We start from the raw sequence: 25,485 nt of genomic DNA on the forward strand, positions 1-25,485 counted from the left end.
ATTTCAGGGAAATTCCGCGACGACTTCTCATGAAACAGTTGAGTTCATGCTTGGATGGGAACGTTGGGGCTCGGTTGGGTCGTGGATTAGAGGCCCCATCAACCACCAGTAGAAGCAAGAGCAAGGTTGTCAAGACCGCATATTCTAGATTGGAGGTATTCACATTGGTCGCAGTCACATGATCTTAAATATAAAATTATGGAAATATAGTTTTTATTGACTAGAATCTCATAATCAAGTTATTTAATGCTTATCCTAAAGTTGTAAAATCAATAAATAATATCACAAAGAATCGATATTTAAACAACTATCAGCAAGTGTCATTCCCTATTTCCCATGAATTTCACCAGATGGACATGGACATGTGCTTATTATTTTTATTTTAGGTTGTGTTGGTAAAAAAAGAGGAACTACTATATGACGCTTGAGTGTTTCTTTCCTCCCTACTAGTAGTCCCTACACTTGAATTTCACTTCCAGTTAGGCCCCGTTTAGATGCGGATTTTTTTGGCTACTGTAGCACTTTTGATTGTATTTGGTAAAAATTGTCCAATTATGGACTATTTATGCTTAAAAGATTCGTCTCGCCAATTACGGGTAAACTGTGCAATTAGTTATTCTTTTTACCTACATTTAATGCTCCATGTATGTGCCGCAAGATTTGATGTGACGGAAAATTTTAAAAAATTTTGGATTTTAGGTGGGATCTAAATAGGGCCTTAATCTTCACCCTCCTCTCCAACTCTAGCGAGATTAGGCTTCTCCAACAAGACTAGGTTTAGTATTCAGGGATGTCATGGGGTCCATTACTCGATGTTAGTGTTTGGCCTTGTAAAGAAAGGACTGGCAGAGAAAGGTTCGCCTAGCAACAATTTCAGCTTGTTCGGTTGGCTGATTCGTATCGTTGCTGGTTCGTAAAGAAGTACTGCTGGCTGATTTGTGTGAGAGAAAAATACTATTCCGACTGAAAATTTATGACCGTTTACGACAAGCCACAGCCAAACAAACAGGCTGAAAGGCCGATGGGATGCCCAAGAGAAGAGATGAGTACGGCATGTTATGTGGAGGTAAGAGACCGAAGAGAACAATAGGATAGCATCTGAATTTTGAATCACTAATGAAGACTCAATGGTTTAAAATTTGTGTGTGTGGAGGAGAGGGTAATAATAAAATGCTTAAGTGTGAAATGGATGGACAAATAATTTCCATCCCGGAGATTTATGGGATAGCCAAATGTTAGCCTAGATGCTTGCCTAACATTACCAGTTCCTTAGGCAATTGTTTGATTCACTACCGAAACTATACAACGTTACACTTTCTTAGCAGCCTACCCCTATGCTATAAATTTATTTTCTTACTAAACTTTGTCACAAGCGTGGCTTCAATTTTTTTCACCACACTTTCCTACAGCAACCATAGTTTGCCTAAGATTAGGTGTAGCAAGCTTAGGCATCAACCAAACAGGCTTTTATAGGCCTGAAAAGATTATAGACACATACCACAGAAGACAACGCCAAGGAGCAAAATGCAATGACTACACAGAACAAGAAAATTGACATCTCACAATGTTAGCTAGACCAAGGATTCCATGAATTCCATTAAAATAAACAATACTGCTAGGTACATCAAACATCTCAACGGACAAACAGAACGATGGGTGATGGAGAGATGTGATTTGCATAAGAACTCATGGTATCTTGGGTTTTTCACTAACAAGCCAATCCCAGTTATATCAACTGTGCGAAGCGGTCTCCGGAACAGGTTGTGCGCAGCTTCGATCTCAGAAGCAGGCTTCCAATAGGCAGCAACAGCAAAGGGCGGCTAAGCTGTGCAAACAGAGAAATAATTCCGTCAGGAAATGGTACTCATGCTCATTTAAACAGTAATTATTTTCATTTGTTGCTACAAAAAGAAATCTAGAATAGAGCCGATCAGTATTCATTAGCATAATCCAGCGGCCTTGGCAAGTGTAGTAACAGCGCAGCACTGATCATGAGTCCCTCCCACGGTGTATCACCCAAAGATGTCTCGGTTGGCAGAACAGGTCAGACAAGAAAAAGAAATCGAAGACAGTGAAGCATAATCCCTTGATTCCATTGGCTTTTCCGAGAGCGGTTAGCCTCGAGCCACAAAGGCAAGGCACGAAAGCAATAGACAACACGGAATACAAGCCTGGACGCAATCACCATCCCTAACTAAACAGCGACGTGCCGGTAGCTTTCCCAGAATAAAAAAAATTGCAGCAAATGTTTTGAAATTGCAGCTGTAAATAAAAAATAGATTCGTCAAAACTTATACAGTCCTTTTACACATAATCAATACTGCTACCAATCAAGTAAGACCAAAGGACTAATGGCCTACTCTCTCCATTCAAAATTATAAAATATTTTGGTTTTTCTACATATATTATTCTTACTATGCATCTATACATAATTATATATCTAAATGTACAGCAAAAGCTATGATTCTAAAAAAGACAAAACATCTTATAATTTGGAATGATAGAAGTATTTGGAAAAAAAAAACAAAATTATCCGGTGCATGTTGGAATCCTGATTAATTGTACATGCATCGGTAGCAATAAATTATTAGCTTTTGTTAATTGTTTGATTAATGGACTAACATCAGATAAGGGCTTAGCTAAAAAATAGTTTCATTAGCTCTCTTATTTGAATGAATTAGAGCTAATTTCTAGCTGCTACAGTAGGATGCAAAACAGCAGGTCCAATCAGCAGATCGGAACCTAGAAATGTACTACTACTGTACGAGTATACTACTGGTGACAAGATGCGTCAGACGAGATGCAATGTCAACTTCATCCAACGAGACGAGATGTTGGGATGCCTGCCACTCTGGATGCTCAGACGGCCGAGCAAATATACAAACGTCGTGGGCGTGGTGGGGACCACGCTTAGGGCGGAGCATACACGGCCGGACTGGACCCGCCGCGACCGCGACCCACCCAACCGCTCGCCAATTGGCGCTGGCACCTGGCAGCGGCACGCCCACTAGGCCACTAGCGCCCCCGCACAGGTCGGTCGTCTCCGGCGAGCCAAAATGAAAACGAATCGGCGACTCCAAGATCTGGAACCGCGTGGAATCGGGGGTGGGAGGGGGCGGGGCGAGGAGAGCACGTACCATCCCTCCATGAAGGAGGGCCCGCTGCTCTGCTGCGGGCGGGGCGGCGGCTGCGCGTACGGCGGCGGGTAGCCCTGCTGCGGGTACCCCTGCTGCGGAGGGTAGCCCTGCGGCGGGTACCCCTGCGGTGGGTAGCCCTGCGCCGGCGGAGGGTATCCCGCGGGCGGGTAGCCCGGCGGCGGGTACGCGTCCTTCCCGGGATAACCTGCAGTGGGCACGACGGATCTACGTCAGAGGGACGAGGCGCCATCGATCGCGGAAACAGGGAGGGTGCACGAGAACTGGCCAGACGTACCTTGCGGCGGCGGCACGCCGACGGGCGGCTGCTGCTGGCCGTAGTAGCTCATCGCGGCGGCGGCAGAGGATCCGCGTGCTTAGACGGGGACGGGGACGGGGACGGTGGGCGGGCGCGGCGCGGACCGGCGGTAAATTATATAGACAGACAGGGCTCTAGACAGGCGGGCGGAGCTGAGGAGAGGAGATATTTATTTGGTAAGAGGGGGAGGGTGCACGCCAAAGCCGGGAGCGGGCAGTTGGACCCCGGCGCTGCCTGCTCCTGCACCTGCAGCAGCTAGCCGGTGCCGGTAGGACCAGGAGCGCGTCGCAACCGCGTGGGCTTGGCTTGCATGGGCCTGGGTCCGCCATGGGGCCCAGCCCTGCTGCTGCGATGTACGTTTGGCCTACGACGACCCAAGTGTCAGCCAAATGGACACAGACTTCCCTCAAAAAAAAAAAAAAAAGGCGGATTCAGCGTGTTATATTAGGGTGCTTATTATATGCACGGAGAATCATGAAACATCCAAATAAGACCCTAGTACCTCCAATGTAAACTAAACAAATTTACTTTGCCAATTAAATAGCTCTGCCATCGTGGAGTATTTTTTTCTGGCTCCATGAACAACTTCATTAGTAGAGCTGAAGTTGTTTTGAAAAAAATATATATTTGGTAAAACAGCTTCTCATGGTTAATAGCAGAGAAAGGCTAGGAGAAACTAATATTTTCAACTTCAACTACCAGCACCCACCCATGTGAGAGCGGGTTTTAAGCTCTACTCGCTACCCTCCTCGCAAAAAAAAAATCATCGATACCCTAAGGACAACTCTAGTGTGAGGATCGAATCAGACTAATACAATTGGATACCATGGCTAGAGGTTCGACCATTTTATGCTAAATCGATGAGTGGGACCTGCATCACAATAGATAAGCTAAAAAGCAGCTCTTTTCTCTCCTCTAGCGTGTGTCATGAGCTTACATGCATGCCAGCTGCTACTTATTAGATCTAGGATTTTAAAGTTGGGTATTCCCAACCGTAACTGAATATCACCGGCTGCATGTCACGCCACTCCATCGCGTCTGTGTTCCTACACATATCATGTCATTATGGTTGTTAGCCTTATGTTCAAGTGGGACTTAAGATTTGGATGCCACTTGATGATTAGGTGTAGGTAAGGGGTGGTAGATACACACGATGCCCATGCATGCACCCATGTGTGGTTGAGAGATGGAGAAAGATCCTAGTTGATAGATTGGCGAATGGCAATTTATATGAGCTTAAGTGTTGGTGTAGTATGCTGAGATTAGGCCAATAAGCTACACTTTTTATATGTGAATACAAGAAAATGATGAAAAATGAAATGCAACTAACATATTATTTGTATACTTGATATATACATAATGGCTTGGTAAATTTGTTGGGTATTCCAAGGAATACTCGGGCATCTATACAGGATCCGCCCATGTTTGCAGCAGTCAATTGGAGGTCTGATCAATGACTTGCTCTGTTATCCTCTAGATCACTTGAGTGCTCCGCCTCATCATATGCTGGGTTGCGGGGACCTTGATCTCTTCTCTGGATCTCCTCGTTCTCCTCTTGGCGGTCCTCCCCTTTGAGGCTTCCTTCCCCTAAATGGCGCTGGTGAGCGTCGGTTGGAGCCCAGATGCGCTCATAGACGATGCTATTCATGGCTGCCGTCGTTGGCTCTGACTCAATGCCTCATAGCTTTCTAGTTGTCGTATGTGAGATCCAACTCAATACCTTACAGCTGCATGTGGACTAGAGTTCTTTAGAACATGTCATTGGTGGTGGCACGAGTTAGCAAGTAGGGCTTGCAATCGCTTCGGTCTGTAGGCAAAGCTGGTAGCTGTATCAGGTTGTGTTTGTTGTGTTTGTTAAGTGTTAAGCGCTGTAATTCTGCTCTCTCTCCCCCTCTCGTCGAGTTGTAATTGGCCTTATTTGGTAAGGCTTATGAGGCTCCTACTCTGCTACTCTACCAGGAACCAGTTGAAGCCCATGAACCTATGCCTAAGAAGTTTAATAGAGAGAGGATATATGTTTTCTTGTGTATATAACTTTAACTTTAACATCGTTAGAGCAATATAAATAAAATCTTTAATAAATTAATATTATATGATACAAATAATGTTAATATTTATAATAAAGAAATGAATGTAATAAAATATATTAAATGTATTTCGGCCACAACTATTACCGATGCTTAATGGAAAATAGGAACAAGAGTACTCATTTCCTCGAAGAGCTATAGCAGAGAACTACCGACAGGACATCACTAACCTAGGCAAGACATCGTGCGCTGCACCAGGCACTCATTTTCAAGATCGCTTGGCTCAGGCTACCCCTACCTCGCCCAGTCAGCTATCTAGGGCTCCATCTAAATGCAGCATAGGCAGCTGTTGACCCAGGCAACTTTGGTTCAGGCCATGAACCAAACAAGCCTGTTGATGTTGAAGATGACTCCAAGCCAATACACCAGCAGGGTCTTGGACACTTAAAGAGGTTGTAGATCAACATGCAATGCAGCAAGAACACAACGTAATCGACCAAACCGATCTAGAGACCGATAAGGCCGATGTACAGCCTGTTTTTGCCTAAAAACGCTCCCGAACTTCTCCCGGGAAGACCCATCAGGGAGGAGCATGTGGAGGATCTTCTAGGACCAGCAAGGCCGCCTAGGATGCCGCTGAATCTCGCTGGGAAACTCAATGAATAGCAGGAAGGGTTAAGAAAAGAGAATTAGGGTAAAAGGAATTGATATGTTGTGTTTTTGACGATTGGATAGATGGAAACTCAATCGGCTATGATCCTCTCAAATATATAGAGGGAGTGGTCTTATCCCAGTAGGAAACATCTCCAAGACTTAATTTTCAAGTTTCCCATGAGTTTAGAATAGTTCGGATCGGAATCCAAAAGGTCAGATCCGAACTAGGTTTTAAATTAGGTCGGTCAGAAGTCCAGATTTGGGTTGAAACTTCCAACCTTTGTCGGAACTCCCGACATGGGGATAACCCCAGACACCTGAGCATGTTTCTTCAGGCTTCCCGGAAGTCCTGACACCTGTTGAAACTTCCGACAGTCGGAAGTCCCGACTTGGGTTGGAACTCTCAATAACGGAGCATCTTTTCGGGGGCATAACTTCTTCATCCGGACTCCAAATTAGACGTTTCATATATGTTTTTTTTACCGTCTCGATGAGAGGAACGCAATGGTGAAGTTTGTTTCATATTTTGACAACTTCACAAAATGGACAATTTTGGTTGTCAACATATGCCCCCCTATTTTTAGGTGAATGATGCATAAACCTAAAAACACTTAATCAAATAAATTAAAGCCAAACAGCGACGATACCCATCTCATCGGCTACTCAGTGACTAAGGGCGGTGTATACATCGGCCATTTTTGTTCTAAGGGCGATACATGTATCGGCCATTGCTTGGAGAGCACTTAGGCTTCTTGCCAAATACTTGGAAAATATTTTTTCAAGTACCTCCCGTTGAATGCTCTATTGAGATATTCACCTTGCAATATCTCTAGCAAATAAGAGTTACCGAATATGACTTTGATCACTTTGTAAGGACCATCCCAATTAGGTGACCACTTGCCAAACTGATTGCTTTTCGATCCAATTGGTAGTATGGTTTTTCATACTAATTCTCCCACTTGAAAGGATTTAATTTTGACTTTCTTGTTGTATGCTTTGTCAACTTGAGCTTTATCTTTCTCTATTTTCTTGAGAGCTTTTAATCTCACATCAGTTACCTCATCAATGTTATCCATCATCAAATCATGATACACAACAACTGATAGATCATTTTGTTTAGCAAGTATGTATACATCCAAATTCACCTCGACAGGCAACACGGCCTCTTGACCATATACTAACTCAAAAGGAGTAACCTTTGTAGCACCATGCCTTGAAATGTGATGTGCCCATAGAGCCTTAGACAAAACTTCATGCCACCTCCTTGGATTCTCCTCAATCTTCTTTTTGATGAGCTTGATCAAAGTCTTATTACTAGACTTAGCTTGGCCATTGACTTGAGCATAGTATGGAGATGAATTGAGCAACTTGATCTTATATAATTCGGCAAATTCTTTCACCTCATTAGACATAAATGATGTCCCTTGATCTGTAGTCAGCGTTTGAGGGATGCCAAATCTATGAATAATACTCAGTGATGAACTCAATTACCTCCTTGTGTGTCATATTCTTCAAAGGAATTGACATGGTCCACTTAGTAAAGTAATCCATAGCAACTAACACAAATCGGTGTCCCTTCGAAGATGAGGGATGTATTTGGCCAATGAAGTCTAGCCCCCAACCACAAAAAGGCCATGGTTTGATGATAGGATGAAGCATAGCAACAGGCACCAACTAGACATTCCCAAACCTTTGGCACTCCTCGCAACCTTTCTAGTAACAAAAACAATCTTCCATCATAGTAGGCTAATAGAAATCGGCTCTACGCAATAACCACTTCATCTTCGGGGCCGATTGATGCATACCACAAATACCTTCATGGACTTCTCCCATAGCCACTCTTGCCTGATCTGATCCCAAGCACTTAAGTAACAAGTCTTCGGTGGTTCTTCGATAGAGCTCATCATTATGCAACACATATTTAAAAGCGCTCCGCCGAACATTCTTATCAATTTTGGCATTAGGATCATGTAAATGTCTCAACAAGGGAGTCCTCCAATCTTCTAAATCGGCTCCAACATCACTGGAAATTGCATTGGGCCAATTTGGTAGCTTCTCGAGTGAATTGACTGGGCCAGTGAAAGGTCCTAATAGCTAGAGGGGGGTGAATAGCCTATTAAAAATTTCTACAACAACACTTAGCAAACTGGTTAGACAAATATGAGGCGAAGCAAGTGTTGCGCTAGCATACTAAAAATGCAAGCCACCTACCACAATTCTAGTTTATATAATCTCTATCCACACAATGGCTATGTCACTACACTAAGTTAGTGTGCTCTCAAAGGCTAACTAAAGAGACACACTAACCAAACTAACAAGCTCTCACGACTAGCTACACTAAAGAGATTGACAACTAGTTTGTGGTAATGTAAAGAGAGAGAGTGAGCAAGATGGTTATACCGTCGAGTCGAGGAATGAACCAATCAATCACTAGAATAAATACCAATGAAGACCAATCACCTCGGAATCAAATGATGACACAATGATTTTTTACCGAGGTTCACTTGCTTGCCGATAAGCTAGTCCTCGTTGTGACAATTCACTCACTTGGAGGTTCACGCGCTATTTGACATCACACGCCAAACCCTCAATAGGGTGCCGCACAATCAACACAAGATGAGGATCACACAAGATGAGGATCACACAAGCCATGAGTAATTTACTAGAGTACCTTTTGGCTCTCCACCGGGGAAAGGTCAAGAACCCCTCACAATCACCACGATCGGAGCCAGAGACAATCACCAACCTCTACTCGATGATCCTCGCTGCTCCAAGCCGTCTAGGTGGTGACAACCACCAAGAGTAACAAGCGAATCCCACAGCGAAACATGAACACCAAGTGCCTCTAGATGCAAACACTCAAGCAATGCACTTGGATTCTCTCTCAATCTCACAAAGATGATGAATCAATGATGGAGATGAGTGGGAGGGCTTTGGCTAAGCTCACCAGGTTGCTATGTCAATGCAAATAGCCAAGAGGGTGAGCTAGAGCCGTCAATGGGGCTTAAATAGAAGCCCCCATGAAATAGAACTATTGACTCCTCAGTCCACTGAAAAATAGGGCGACCGGACGTGCCGGTCGGATTGATCGGACGCAGGACCCCAGCATCCAGTTGCGTGATGCACACCACGTGGCATCTGCTTCAAATACTGATTGCTCAATCTCAACGGTCATTAGTACACTTAAGTTATGACCAGACGCACTATAGTGTAGGACCGGACACAAAACTCCAGTGTCTGGTCACTTCTAGTAAGGTTCCACTCGCGACCGGACACGTCAGTTTGATCACGACTGGACGCAGGACTCCAGCATCCGGTCAGTTCCAGTAAGGTTCTAGAGGTGGAAATTTGGGACCAGACACGTTCGGTCATGCCCGACCGGACTCACCTAGCGTCCGGTCACTCACTATCTTCTCTATGCGCCGCCACATCAGCAGGACCGGACGCTGAACATTGTTCAGCCAGAGTCCGGTCGCCTACGTCCGGTCAAGAGACCAAGGGCATCCTTCACTGCGCGCCACTGACTAGACGCTGGGTCAGAGTCCAATCACTGCGTGACCAGTGTCCGGTCACTGATCTCAGTGATTATCACTTCCTTCATTTGACCAACTTCTCCACCCTTGCTCAAATGTGCCAACCATCAAGTGTATCACCTTGTGCACATGTGTTAGCATATTTTCATAAATATTTTCAAGGGTGTTAGCTTTCCACTAGATCCTAAATGCATATGCAATGAGTTAGAGCATCTAGTGGCACTTTGATAACCTCATTTCGATACCAGTTTTACCCCTCTTAATAGTATGGCTATCGATCCTAAATGTGATCACACTCTCTAAGTGTCTTGATCACTAAACCAAAAAGCTCCTATCAATTTCACCTTTATCTTAAGCTTTTTGTTTTTATTTCTTCTTTTCCAAGTCCAAGCATTTAATCATCATGAGCTTGACAACTAGTTTACGGTAATGTAAAGAGAGAAAGTGAGCAAGATGGTTATACCGCCAAGTCAAGGAATGAACCAATCAATGACAAGAATGAATACCAATCACCTTAGAATCAAATGATGACACAATGATTTTTTACCGAGGTTCACTTGCTTGCCGGCAAGCTAGTCCTCGTTGTGGCAATTCACTCACTTGGAGGTTCACACGCTAATTGACATCACATGCCAAACCCTCAATAGGGTGCCGCACAACCAACACAAGATGACAATCACACAAGCCACGAGCAATTTACTAGAGTACCTTTTGGCTCTCCGCCAGGGAAAGGTCAAGAACCCCTCACAATTACCACGATCGGAGCCAGAGACAATCACCAACCTCCACTTAACGATCCTCGCTGCTCCAAGCCATCTATGTGGCGACAACCACCAAGAGTAACAAGCGAATCCCATAGCGAAACACAAACACCAAGTGCCTCTAGATGCAAACACTCAAGCAATGCACTTGGATTATCTCCCAATCTCACAAAGATGATGAATCAATGATGGAGATGAGTAGGAGAGCTTTGGCTAAGCTCACCAGGTTGCTATGTCAATGCAAATGGCCAAGAGGGTGAGCTAGAGCTGGCAATAGGGCTTAAATAGAAGCCCCCATGAAATAGAACCGTTGGCTCCTTAGTCCACTGAAAAACGGGGCGACCGGACTCACCTAGCGTCTAGTCACTCATGGTCTTCTCTATGCGCTGCCACATCAGCAGGACCCGGTGCTGAACATTGTTCAGCCAGAGTCTAGTTGCCTGCGTCCGGTCAAGAGACCGAGGGCATCCTTCACTATGCGCCACTGACCAGATGCTGGGTCAGAGTCCGGTCACTGCGTGACCAGCGTCCGGTCACTGTGTGACCAGCGTCCGGTCACTGTATCTCAGTGACTTTCACTTCCTTCATTTGACCAACTTCTCCACCCTTGCTCAAATGTGCCAACCACCAAGTGTATCACCTTGTGCACATGTGTTAGCATATTTTCATAAATATTTTCAAGGGTGTTAGCTTTTCACTAGATCCTAAATGCATATGCAATGAGTTAGAGCATCTAGTGGCACTTTAATAACCGCATTTTGATATGAGGTTCACCCCTCTTAATAGTACGGCTATCGATCCTAAATGTGATCACACTCTCTAAGTGTCTTGATCACTAAACCAAAAAGTTCCTATCAATTTCATCTTTGCCTTGAGCTTTTTGTTTTTATTTCTTCTTTTCCAAGTCCAAGCAATTAATCATCACCATGTCATCACTATCATCATGTCATGATCTTCATTTGCTTAGTCACTTGGAGTAGTGCTACCTATCTCATAATCACTTTGATAAACTAGATTAGCACTTAGGGTTTCATCAATTCACCAAAACCAAACTAGAGCTTTCAATCTCCCCCTTTTTAGTAATTGATGACAACCCTTACACAAAGATATGAATTGAATTTTAATTGAATCCATGTTGCTTGCCCAAGCATATTTACCATTTGTAAAAGGATATGGACAAGTTTCATGAACTCCAAATGGTAGCAATTGCTCTCCCTACATATGTGCTAAGAGTTTGGATTGTTGCTTGCACATATGCTTAGATAGAAAATATAGGAGACAATGTCTACCAAATGATGCTAAGGTATAAAAGATGGACCTTTGAAGCGTGATACCAATCGGAGCGCACCAATATACCATCCTTAGCACCATTAGTAACTAGTCATACACAAAAACTAGAATACCCTATGAGATCAACATTAGAAGTGAGGGTCTAGTTTTCATAATGTGAGCATGAGTCTAGTTACTTAACCTATGCATGCTAGTTTTTCATTTTATCATTCAAACCTACAACTAGCGTACACCACACAAGCATGGATATTGAAATTTAAAGCTTGTGCCATGCGAGCAAACATATGAAATGCACATTCAAATGCATCCAACAAGTTTATGAGCTTGCTCCCCCTACTTGTTTGCTTAAAATTTTAATTGATCCAAATCTCTCCCCCTATGTCAAATTCTTCCCCTACCACTTACATCTTTGTTTCTCTCCCCTTGTTGTCTTTTCACTATATCTGTGTACACTATCTCTCCCCCTTTGTCATCAATGACCACAAAGGTTCAAAATATAGATAGGTTGAGATTATCAATGTCAATCAATGGGGTGATGATCATTTTTTCAAATATGGTCCAATCTAGAATACTTGCCAAAGATATTTAACTCGGTTTGATCCAAGGACAAGCTTCTTCACACCTCCAAATAAGGGTTATCTTGTACCATGTTGAGTTAAACACTTAGAGCTCATTTTCTAGATCAAACACTAGGTTTATAAGCCTACAAACATGTCATATGCTACCACTAGATCAAGTCAAGCATAGAAGCAATAGTGGTACCATACAAACTTCAAAATCATTTGTTTTTCATGAATGAGCCTATTATATGTGAAAAATGACTAGATGCACTAAACATATCCTTAGCAAAGATGTATGTCATGCCAATCAACTTTTACCTTGGATTGCTCGAAGGAGAGGCATGTTATATAAGTGGGGAGGTGCATCAACACATATTTGAGAAATCCAATATGTTCAACTTATTCCTTAGCTTGCAAATCCTTTTCTCATCCAATGGCTTGGTGAATACATCGGCAAGTTGATCTTCGGTGCCTACACTCTCAATGCAAATGTCCCCTTTTTGTTGGTGGTCTCTTATGAAATGGTGGCGGACATCAATATGCTTTGTTCTTGCATATTGAACTAGATTGTTGGTTAACTTGATTGCACTCTCATTGTCACATAGCAATAGCACTTTCTTGAACTTGATTCCAAAGTCACTCAAAGTGGCTTTCATCCAAAGTATTTGTGCACAACAACTACCGGCGGATATGTATTTGGCTTCGGCAATTGATAATGCAACACTATTTTACTTCTTTGATGACCATAAGACAAGTGATCTTCCCAACAATTGACATATGCCTGAGGTGCTCTTCCTTTCAACCTTGCATCCCACATAGTCCGAGTCAAAGTAACCAACTAGCTCAAACTTTGCTCCTTTGGGATACCACAAACTAATATTTTGTGTATGCTTCAAGTACCTTAATATTCTCTTTGTAGCCTTCAAATGACTTTCTCTTGGTGAGGCTTGAAATCTTGCACACATGCATACACTAAACATAACATCTGGCCTTGATGCGGTCATATAGAGTAGGCTTCCAATCATAGACCGATACAATTTTTGATACACCATATTGCCACATGCATCACTATCTAAGTTGCTATTTATTCCCATTGGTGTACTAATGGCTTTGCTATCACTCATGCAAAACTTCTTGATCATGTCCTTGATATACTTGCCTTGACTCACAAATGTACCATTCTTCAATTGCTTGATTTGAAGACCAAGGAAGTAACTTAACTCTCCAATCATGGACATTTCAAACTCATTAGCCATCATCTTTCCAAATTCTTCACAAAAGTCTTGATTGGTTGATCCAAATATGATGTCATCAACATAGATTTGCAACATAAATAAGTCTTTGCCAATCTTCTTGATGAAAAGAGTGGTGTCAACCTTACCCATCATGAACCCTTTAGAGAGTAGGAAGTCCCTCAATCTCTCATACCATGCTCTAGGTGCTTGCTTCAAGCCATACAATGCCTTCTTCAACTTGTACACATGGTCGAGCTTCTCTTCATCTTCAAAATTGGGAGGTTGCTCAACATATACTTCTTCATTTATGTAACCATTGAGAAATGCACTCTTAACATCCATTTGATAGAGTTCGATGTTGTGGGCACAAGTATAGGCTAGCAAGATTCTAATTGCTTCCAATCTAGCAATCGGGGCATATGTTTCTCCAAAGTCAAGACCTTCAACTTGTGTATATCCTTGTGCTACCAATCTTGGTTTGTTTCTTACTACTATCCCATCTTGATCTTGCTTATTTCTAAAGACCCATTTGGTTCCAATCACATTGTGTCCCTTTGGTCTCTCTACTAATTCACATACTTGATTTCTTGTGAAGTTATTCAATTCTTCATGCATAGCTGTCGGTGTTTCAAGTAAACACCAACTAGTAAATTTGTATTTGTTGCGTGTTGGGCCTAGATGGTGTGCTAAAAGACACAAAGTTTATACTAGTGGGGTGCCCTGCCTTCCCTTTTGTAGATCAAGAGGGAGCAGGGGTTACAGATGGGAGAAAGAAGAAAAACCAGATGCCAAGAAGGTCCTTCGAATGTGTTGGGTCTTCCTTTTCTTCTAAGCCTGCCCCGCTAACATGGCAGATGGTGCCAGAGATAGCACGTACGCTGATCTTGATAGGGTCATGCTCTGGCTTCATTTAGCAAGTGGTCACATCCCATCCCGCCCTGGCGGGTGACGCGACGCACTAGGGTGCCAAGCTGTGACCCTACTGGGAGCAGATGGGGTAGTGACCACATGTTCATTACTATAGGTGATGTGAGTTCCCTCCTGGATCGTAGTGGTTGTCGTATGCTTATGTCAGGATCTACGTCCGAGGGCTGACGACGGTGCTCACAACACTGTAAGACAAAAGTTGGTGCCTACAACACTGTTTGAGCTCTGTCATGCCTAGGAGGGCTTAAAGCACCCATCCCATCATATCTTGATGGTACTTTCCCATAGGCATGCAGGGTATGGTCCTTGGTATTATGGTTGACTTAAGTGTCCTGCTTTATCTGCATGCGTAATTATGGCGAGGCGGAGTCTGCCCCTAGACGTTGGGTGAGGCGGAGTCCACCCCCAGACGTTGGGCGATGCAGAGTCTGCCCTAAGACATCAGGTGAGGAGGAGTCTACCCCTAAATGTCAGGAGAGGCGGAGCCTAGCCCCTGGACATCAGGCGAGGTGGAGCCAGCCCTCGGACATCGGAAGAGACGAAGCCTGCTCCCAGATGTTGGGCAAGGTAGAGCCAGCCCTCAGATGTCGAGCGAGGCGGAGTCTGCCCATAGACATCGGGCGAGGCAGAGCCAGCCCTCGAACATCGGGCAAGGCGGAGCCTGCTCCCAGATGTCGGGAGAGGTAGAGCCAGCCCTCAATCATTAGGCGAGATGGAGTATACCCCCAGACATCGGGCGATGCGAAGTCTAGCCCTCAGGGGTCAGGCGAGGCAGAGCCAACCTTCGGTCGTTTGGGCAAGAAGTGTAGTTGCATTCTTGTCTGTTTGGAAGCATCAATATTTGATGGTTATTAGCTCCTCCTCTTTGGGTACCCCAGTATTTGGTCCCCAATAGTAGCCCCCGAGCCCCTGGGTGATTCAAATAGAATCGCCTAGGGGGTGATTTGACTTGCCAGAGGGTGCGCGCGAGCACACCCAACGGGAGTAGCCCTCGAGCCCTATGGCTGTGAGATTTGGTATTTTCATAACTGGATAGTTTAAAGGGAACCCTGGTATCCCATTCGTAGGGATTCATCCAGGGTCAGTCTGGTTAAGACTCGATCGTGGATTGAGACTCCCTTGAGGCTCGTGCGCCTGAGTTTTGGCCGCTTGTGGGCCCACCCTTTGTTGGGATGGCTGCTGAAACCATTAGACCAGCCCTCGAACTCCTAGGCCTAGGTAGGCCAAAGAAATGCTTTTTGACCCATATTCTTTCTGCGGGAAAAGAGACCTGGTTTGCCTGAGAAGGCAAAACGTCTAGCGCGACTTTGGTGGGAAAGGATAGGGATTGGGGGGCGCATATCCTGCATGGTGACATGGTGGCGAATCGTGGCAGGCATGGAGATCTAGGTGGACGGTTGCCTTCCTTGCATCCATCACCCCTATAAAACCAAAGGGTTCACCCCCAGGGTTTCGTACTTTGCCTCCTCGCCTTTGCATCTACAACATCCACCGCCAATCGCCTAGTTCCTCTACTTCTGCATCCTAGTTGTCATCAAGCTCGCATCCATCCACCCTAATCATCTAATGGAGCCGTGGTGCAGATTCGATGTCACCCTCCTGCGCCTGGAGGGCCTCATTCGCCATGACCTTCTTTGCGCACAGATCGTTGCTAAGGAGTGGCAACTGCCCAGGAATGAGGATGTGTTGTCACCGCCCGAAGGCTATGTTGTGTCATTCACTCACTTTCACGAGCGGGGATTCATGACCCCACCCACAAGTTCCTTTGGGGTTGCTGAATTACTACAATGTGGAGCTGCAATAGCTCACTCCTAATGGGATCTAGCACATTGCAGCATTCATCACCTTGTGTGAGGGGTTCTTGGGGATTAGTCCCCACTTTGACCTATGGTGGCATTTCTTCACCGTCACCCTCCTGAAGAAGCAGGAGAAGAGGCAGGAGCTGTGCGTGCTGATGGGATGCACCCGCATTCAGCTCCGCAACAACCGGGTCAATGAATACCCATTGATGCGTCTGTCAACCTCCAACAAGGGGTGGCATTCGCATTGGTTCTACGTCAAGAACGACGCAGCCACCCTCTTGCTAGTGTTCACCGGGCGCCTCATCGAAGGGTTCCCGAAATCATGGAGGAAGTGGGGGGGTCCTAGATAAAGACAAGAAGAAAATCTAGGACCATCTCACCGCCATCTAAATTCTAAAGGAGAGGGGCATGAAGAGGTCGGGGATCATCGGTGCCTATCATACATAAAGGGTGGCGCCGTTGATGAGTCGCGCGCTTCCCCTGTACCTGATGGTGCCCAGAGTGTCACTTGATGGGACGGCGCTCACCGATGGAGCACTCTCCCCCTCTGAAGTGGCGTAGCACATCATGGAGGCGTTGGAGCCTTCACAGGATGACGCTGACATCGCTCTTGATTTTGTGTATCTGGTGCTAGGGCACCCCCAATGTGGTCGGAACTTGGGTACATCGACTTTGTAAGTTCTCTTTCCCTGTGCCTCCTTTTTAATTGAACCCTGACCCCTTGATGCTGATATTGAGATAGCAGGACCAGTCGAAGAGACTTATCTTTATGGACCACTTAGCTCCACTGTCGAAGGACCCACTCATTGTAGCAGCGAATCACACCACGGCTGAGTGGCAGAAGAAGATGAAAGAGGTCGAGAGGAAAAAGAAGTAGAAGAAACTGTAGGCACGGGAGCAAGGAGAGGAGACAAATAGTGATGATGAAGAAACGATGATGATGATGAGGTAGTCACAGACATCGAGTGGGGTGACCTAGGAAGCAAGGACGTGCTAATAGGTACCCACTCATCAATGCAAGGACCCTTCCCGTTCCACACAAGGGAAGGTGTGGCCGTGAGGCTAGAGGAGGCGGGCTGGACCATTGGCCTGCCCTTAGAACCATCAGGGGCGGGCGGATTTGCCGCTGTGCCCAAGGTGCTAGTAGAGGGGAGTGGCCCACTATTGTGCCTCAAGAATCAGTGGGGACAAGCGGATCTGCCGCCACTCCCGAGGTGCTAGCAGGAGCAGGCAGACCCATTGCCATGCCCTAAGAGCTGACGGGCACAGGTAGATCCACCGCCATGCCCCCGAGGTGCCAAGAGAGGGGAGTGGCTCCACTGCCATGCCCCCAGATATGAGGGAGGTGAGACCCTCAGCCAGGGAGCAGGGGATGGGCTCAAAATAGTCCTGCCCCGACGAGGTGGAGCAGGGAACTAGGGGTTCGTCCCCTAAACATCTCCATCGCCTGACAGCACCAACGTAAGTTGCTGACTCCTCTGTTATCTCTGTTTTTCTCTATTTTTCATAGTGACTCATGCCTTTTGTTTCTTCTACAGCGTTAGGAGATGGGTCAGACAGGGCACTTCTTTAGCACTGGCACCTAAGAAAATCATTGCCTTTCAGGCAAGGCAGGGGCCACTGCCTGACATCACTCCCATTTTGGGCGAGAGTGGAGCCGGTGTCATAGCCTCATCGATCGGTCTAGCGCCACCCGCGGTGGTGCCTGTGCCCTTGGTGGGTCAAGAGGTTGGCGAGGCTCAAGGGGCGCCCTCGGAGGTTGCCACACAACCAATGATGGAAGTGGTTCTACTACCGATGTCAGAGCGGACGGAGCTATCGGCCGCACCCGTTGCGTCGACCACGGTGAGCGTGGTGCAACAGGATGAAGTCCCACCAATGGAGGCAGAGATGATGGTGGTCATGATAGATGGGTCACAACCAGAAGTTGTGGTGGTTGTGCATGAGGCAGCGGCACATCCCGTGCTACCGGTGGCCCCCGAGACGACGCCTATCGTGGTCAGGATAGAGGGGGTCATGGCCAAGGGCCCCTCGGACACCACGACAGTTGCCAAAGGGACTGGTAGGGAGTTGTCCCTAGTCCTAACATTGGAGGGCCACCACCCACCCATGCGGAATGAGCCCCTACTCCGATGGGTGAGTCCATGGGACCCTTCGTTGGAACCCTTCACCCTCGACGATGCCGCCAAGGGCATGGAGTGGGAGAATCTCAACAAGGGGATCACGGCCACCCTAGAAGCTCTAAACTAGGCCAGGGGCACCCTTCAAGACATCATCATTCCCACCGGTTGGGTATTCACTTGGTCTTGAATCTCAATCTCTTGTTTCTTCATCTATTTTTGTTTTAAGACCGCCGTCTTTTTTCAGTCTTTTATTTCTCGCAGCCAGGAGAAATCCCAGTTCCTTCATGAACACAAGGAGGATTTTGACCACCTCATTGATGAGGCATGGCTGCATAGGGACATGATCGCCCAACTCTGATAGAGGGTGGCCGAGTTGATTCCCTTTGCCATGGAGGCGGACAATCTTCGACGGTGGGAGGCCAAGGCCCACTAGGATGCGGAGGACACCGAGAAGTCTTTTGATGAACTATCGAAGAGGGCACAATGGGATTAGGAGGAGGCCACCAAAGTACAGAAGGAGCAGGATGAGATGCTCTAGCGGGATGCCGAGACCCACCAGCGGATCATTGACCTCCTAGCCGAGGCCAAGAAGGAGCGGGATCTTAGGCTGGGAGCCGAGGAGAGGTCCACAACCCTGGTGCAGAGGGCAAAACTAGATGCTGAGGTGGTCACCTGGCTGTGTAAGGAGCAAGATGAGCTATGCCATACTGTGGAGAGGATCTACTCAGAGCGTGGCATGGCCCATGGGGAGCGCGACTAGGCCATCTGAGAGCATGACAAGGCGCAACAGAGGATTAGCTCCCTCTAGGCTGAGCTGGAGACTGTGAAAGACCAAAAGCTAGAGGCTGAGGGTGCCGCTGCCAGACTAGCCACAGATCTCACCAAGGCGAGGAGTCTTCTTCAGGTGGAGAATGACGAGCTTGATGTCCTAAAGGTTTCCCTTGGTGTCGTCTATGACAACCTGTAGGTGGTGCAGGCGGAGGGGACCAGCTCGCTCGTGACCCATGCCATAGATATCTTAGCGCACGTGCGCCAGCTAGAGAAGGAAGCTCTTCGCTCAGGGATCACCCAAGCCTTCACCATCACCCACTCGCATTAGGATGACAACATCGACTTGGAGGCGATGAGCCTCGGTTTCGCGCCTGGCTATGAACCCTCCGAGCTAGATGAAATAGAAGCGGCGATGACTCCTCTTATGGAAACCTTGGTGAGCAAAGTTGAAGACATGGTTCTCCCCTAGAGGGGGTAGTTAGTCAAACGAGTCTGATGGACATTTATCTATAATCTGTGGAGAAGTGTTGGCACTTTTGTATTTTGAAAATAGATTCACAACTTCATTTCGTTAAACAAATTCACAATTTTGTTTTGTTTGATTGAACTTGCTTTCTTCCCTTTTTGCATTTGAGAGAAAAGGTTTATGCAATCTGAACCCTTTTGTTTGTTAAGACCATAGGGCCCAAGGTGTATGAGAGGAAAACTTCGATTATGTTGATGAGCAAAGTTACCGTAGCCGTCGGGGCATGTGTTTTTTGCAGTCTGACCAGGCACGCTTGGTTATTTGTTCCCACCAACCTTGCCACTAGCCTTAGCGTGAGGAAGAGGTCCAACGCTATGACTATTTTGAAAAATGGGGTTTTATACCTTTACCAGCCCTCGAGTGAGATCCAACCCCTTGCGGTTGCTGGGGTCAAATGTCACTGGAGACCAAAGAGAGGATAGCAAAACTGCTTTTGTATTTGCATGTACCCCTTCCTTAGAATTTTAGCTATCGTTCTACGATCGTGCATTTGTCACTCCTTGCAAGTCCAACCTTCCTCGAGCCCTGCGCATGGTGGGGATTCGATCAAGGGTTGGCTCATTTTTGTGACTGTTGCCCCGTCCACGGTTTTCGCAACCGGAGGGGTTGAGGCGACATCACTTGCCTCAATGGCTCAAGTGACACGCTTGATGAGCTCACTAACAGGGATGTTTGAATGGGATCTGGTCCCATCTCAAGTGACAGGGTCGGCAAAGCCCTCGGGTGGTATTTCGTTGCTCCTTAACCCACCTTCCAATAGATTCCCCCTCAATGGGGATTCTATGGGCTTAGCTAGAGGCTGGATCGAACGAGAAGGTTGAGATGACCCTATCTGCTTCTATGTAGGTCGGGCGAAGGCCGCTGAGGCTCATCTATGTTTTCTCCCCTGGCTCTTGTTAGACATGAGACGGCCTTGGGCCCTTTGCGGGCCGGCCTTTGAACCTCGGTCTCTCGATCTTGGATCGAGCGGCTCGAGCCCCCGAGCTTCTTGGGGTCTGATTGGGGTCGGCCGTGTTTCACGTGTCACCCCATCCTCGATTTCCATAACTAGAGGGGCTGAGCTAACGACACTTGCCTTGATGGCTCGAGTGTTGCACTCAATGAGCTCGCTAATGGGCATGTTTGAGTGGAATCCGGGTCCATCATCTGCTGATGGGGTCGGTAGAGCCCTCATGTGGTATTCCACTACTTCTTAACCCACCTCCCGATAGATGATCGAGCCATTCAATAGGCTCAGGTGGCCTGTTGGCCTCTCCTCGACAGAGATTCTATGGGTTTGGCCTAGGGTTAGAATCGAACGAGAAAGGTCGAGATGTGCCTGTCCGCTTCTAAGCGCGGTCAGGCAAGGCCGCTAGGGTTCATCTCGGTTTTTCTCCCCTAGCTCTATTTGACAGGAGGTGGCCTCAAGCCCTTCATGGGCTGGCATTTGAACCTCGGTCAGTTGTCGCTCATATCGAATGAGGCGACTACCGCTTCGTGACGCGACGTAAAGCATTGAGATGAAGCAAACGCATATGCAATGCTTGAATATATGGAATGAATGTATGATATAATGGAAATGAAAGAAGGGGTCGGTGATGTTACCTTGGTGGCATGAGTGACGAGAAGCTCTTACCGTACATGTCCATGCAGGGTTCGGTCCAATGCTTGCGACGGGGCCGACGTAACCTGCACAAGCATCACAATTTTTCGTTTCTACTTCTCGGTAGCGATCCGAGCCATTCGATCGACTTGGGTGACCTAACTACTTCTCCTTGAAGGAGATCCCACTAGTAGACCCCTCCGAACCCTTCTTGAGAAAGCAGATGCTAAAGCTTGGGGTGTAGGGACAAAGAATTTGATCATGCCGGTGAACAAAAATGCCACAGCCGCTGGGGCATAGGGTCTAGCGGTTCGACCAATCTTACTCAAAGTTTACACCCACACACCATGTCTCTAGGTTTTAAATGTAAGGAGGGGTCAGGTGAAGAGAATGTCTAAATGAGTTGACACTCTTGGCAGCCCCCAAGCGATGTCTGTGCCCTTGCCGTTGCTGGGGTTGGAGGCTTGATAGTGAAATTGATACGTAAAGTAAGTAAATAAGGGTGCTTATCTTTTGATGGCCATTTGGTTGCTCAACCCCATTGCTCAGTGTTCACCTAGGCCGTCTGATCGACTCAGAAGGCCCGTTGGGCTCCCCTTGCTAGAGGTTTTGTTGTTGGGCCCTTCCATGTTCTGCCTAGGAAAGCACAGAGCCGCCTACATGCGGCTGCGCCTTGTTTCTCACTCCTAGTGTGCGGTAGTGGTGGGCCATTCCTAGGCCATGTCCCATTTGACTAGATGCCATCTCATCGAGCAGGGCACATCCCGTTGGTCAAGACGTGTCCCCTCAAATTCCCATCTGCGTTGAATAGGGGAAGGGAGAAGGTTTTTTGCCCCATCCCTTCACCTTTCTCCAACTGCTGCGTCTCCTCCTTAAATAGGGGAAGGGAGAGGGTTCTCGTCCCATTCCTCCACCTATTCCTAAGCTACCACCTCTCCTCCTTCTTCCTTTTCGCCAAATGCGTTCATGCATCGCGATGGTTCCTAAGTGAGAGAGGGTAATGCGAGGGAGAGGAGAACTCACAGATCTGCTCGTGAATTCGCAACACGATGTTGAGCTAGAGGTCATCCAATGTAGATGAGATGGTGCTAGCTGCCTTCGCCAAGAAGGGGCCACTTCCACCGAAGGAGGAGGTACACTAGAAGGTGCTGCATGTTGCTGGCTTTGTCACTGTCTACGAGGCCTTTGTCGGGATGGAGCCGTACGGAGACTTCTTCTAGTGAATCTTCTCTGGGCGAGCCTTGTTAGTGGGGAAGCCACCTAGGACTGCACCGATGGGGGGCTTCACCCTTGCAGCTGCTCAGGTCAGCCTGTTCATGAAGTTTGATGAGATGTTAGAGACATCCATCAACCATGGCAGCCATACTTTGACGGGTAGCGCCCCTGTCTAGGTGCCGTTGTTAGGGTTGTAGCTGATCATAACGGCGTAGTTCCTGGACGCCCTAGTGAAGACACCATGATCACGGATGTGGTTCTTAATGTTGTAGACAATGGCACCCTCAGGGATCCCATAGAGCGGTATGACGTTGCCAATGGAGAGCGTGGTGCGGCGACCGCAGTAGTATTTAGAGTAGAAGTGGTCAACAAATATAACCATTTAAGTTGTGGGGGAGCCCTTGTGTGAATAGTTTTTTTGTATTCATGAATACATCAGTCCCTTTTTGTGATGAAATCACTTTGTAAGTGATGAATTTGTGCAAAAACGAACAGGTTCTCAAATTTCATTACAGCAAATAGCTTTTCAGCTCTTCTCCCTCTTTTTGCAAAAGAGGTTTAGTGCCTTCCGACCCTTCCCATAGTTAAGTTCGCAAAAGCTCGAAGTACAGGTGAGCCAATTGTGATCACGCTAGTGAGCAAAGAGACCGTAGCCATCAGGGCATGGGTTTCCCATAGTCCTACTAGTTATACTCAAGAATCATTCCCAAAGTCCTAGCTCTTAGGACTTACTATGAGAAAAAACGGAAAGCATATAGAATGTTTATAAGATAAAATGTACTCATACCAGCCCCTGAGTAAGGTCTGACCCTCTGCCATTTGTAGGGGTCAGATGTCATGAAAGATTAGGGATTTCGATAACAAAACTGATAAGAGAAAGTATGCGTTTATTTAGGGGTAAAAGCGACGTAGCTGCTCGATGTTCCAGGCGTTGATGAAGACCTCACCATCGATGGTTTTCAGCTTGTAGGCACCTGGCCAGAGTATTTCCGTGATGATGTACGGCCCCTCCCAGGGTGGGGAGAGCTTGGGGCGATCCTTCTTACTCTGTACAAGATGAAGGACCAGGTCCCTGACGTTGAAGGCTTGGCCCTACACCCATCGGCTGTGGTACCATCGCAACGCCTGTTGGTACTTGGCCGAGCGGAGGAGGGCATTGTCACATGCTTCATCTAGCTAGTCCATGGCATCCTCATGGGATGCCTTGGCTCCCTGTTTGTCGTATGCCTTGATCCTTGGTGCTCCATAGTCGAGGTCGGTTGGGAGGACAACCTCGGATCCATAGACCATGAAGATGGGTGTGTAGCCAGTGGCTCGACTAGGGGTTGTTCTTAGGCTCCACAGTACTAAAGGAAGCTTGGAGACCCAGCATGCACCATATTTGTTCAGCTGGTTGAAGATCCTAGGTTTGAGGACCTATAGGAGCATGTCGTTTGTGCGCTCGACCTGCATGTTCGTTTGGGGGTGCGCAACGGTGGCCCAATCAACCCGGATGTGGTATTCATCATAGAATCAAAGGAACTTCTTGCCGGTGAACTATGTGCCATTATCCATGTTGATGGAGTTCAGTACTCCAAAGTGATGGATGATGTCGAGGAAGAATAGCATGGCTTGCTCAGACTTGATCGTGGAGATCGGCTGAGCTTCTATCCATTTTGTGAACTTGTCTATGGTGACAAGCAAGTGGGTGTATCCTCCGGAAGCCTTCTTGAGAGGTCCCACTAGATCGAGCCCCCAGACCATGAAGGGCCACGTGATGGGAATCATCTGGAGTGCTAAGGTTGGGAGGTGAGTTTGCCGAGCATAGTACTGACACCCTTCGTAGGTGCGCATGATCTGCTCGACATCGGCTACTGCAGTGGGCCAGTAGAAGCCCTGTCAGAATGCATTTCCAACCAAGGTTCTAGGCATGGCATGGTGACTACAAACCCCATTGTGGATATCGCTCAGCAAGTGCTTCCCCTGCTCAATGGGGATGTAGCACTATAGGATCCTGGTGTGGCTTTGTCTATAGAGTTCACCATCCATAAGAACAAAGGACTTGGTGTGGCGTGTGAGCCGTCGAGCCTCCGCCTTATCTATCAGCAACGCGTTATGGAGTAGGTAGTTGAGGTAGAGTGTTCTCCAGTCGACTAGAGGGTTAGCCTCTATTACTGGATCTTATTCAAGCTCCATGACCTTGGGGCCGGATAGAGCCATCGGTCGGTTAGCCCCCAAGGCTAGATTGTGCGGACCATCATTGGCCTATTCTAACCCTTCGTAGCATACCATGGGCTTATGTTGGTCGCTAGTGAAGACTCCTGTTAGCACTGGCTCTCAGCCGGATGCCGCCTTCGCAAGCGTGTCGGCCACCTCATTGAGGCGCCTCGAGATGTGATTGAGTTCAAGGTCATCAAATTTGTCCTCTAGCCATCGGACTTCTCGGTAGTATGTAGCCATCTTAGCGTCATGATAGCTTGACTCCTTCATGACTTGGTCGATGACCAGCTAAGAGTCGTCTCGAACATCGAGGCATCAGATGCCCAACTCGATGGCAATGCATAGGCCATTGATGAGTGCTTCATACTTAGCCATATTATTGGATGAGGGGAAATGGAGATGAACCATGTACCTCATGCGTACCCCAAGGGGCGATATGAAGACTAGCCCCACGCCAGCGCCCCTTTTCATCAGTGACCCATCGAAATACATTGTCCAGTACTCTTGGTCAATGACCACTAGGGCATTTGGACCTCGGTCCATTTTGCAACGAAGTCCGCCAACACATGGGACTTGATCGCTGTTTGGGAGGTATACGTAATGCCCTAATCCATCAACTCAAGTGCCCATTTTGTGGTTCTTCTAGTGGCGTCCTAGCTTTGGACGACCTCACCAAGGGGAACGACGTCATGACCGTCACCTGGTGTGACTCAAAGTAGTGGCATAGCTTCCTTTTGGTGATGAGACGGTGTATAGGAGCTTCTCCATTTGGGAGTAGCGGGTCTTAGAGTCAGACAGTACCTTGCTAATGAAGTACACAGGGCTTT

General features: G+C 47.0%; 1 protein-coding gene across 1 annotated transcript; it reads right to left on the bottom strand.

Moving 5' to 3' along the window:
- Window positions 1–1,518: 1,518 nt before the first annotated feature.
- On the bottom strand, window positions 1,519–3,634 carry LOC136494270 (cysteine-rich and transmembrane domain-containing protein WIH2-like). The gene is made up of 3 exons (XM_066490443.1): window positions 3,433–3,634; window positions 3,138–3,342; window positions 1,519–1,825 (listed from the first exon to the last, which is right to left on the bottom strand). Exons 1-3 carry the CDS (start codon window positions 3,482–3,484, stop codon window positions 1,780–1,782), a joined length of 303 nt encoding a protein of 100 aa, XP_066346540.1. The 5' UTR covers window positions 3,485–3,634; the 3' UTR covers window positions 1,519–1,779.
- Window positions 3,635–25,485: the final 21,851 nt, after the last annotated feature.

This window comes from Miscanthus floridulus, chromosome 1 (assembly GCF_019320115.1).
Source record: "Miscanthus floridulus cultivar M001 chromosome 1, ASM1932011v1, whole genome shotgun sequence".
NCBI classification, from domain to species: domain Eukaryota; kingdom Viridiplantae; phylum Streptophyta; class Magnoliopsida; order Poales; family Poaceae; genus Miscanthus; species Miscanthus floridulus.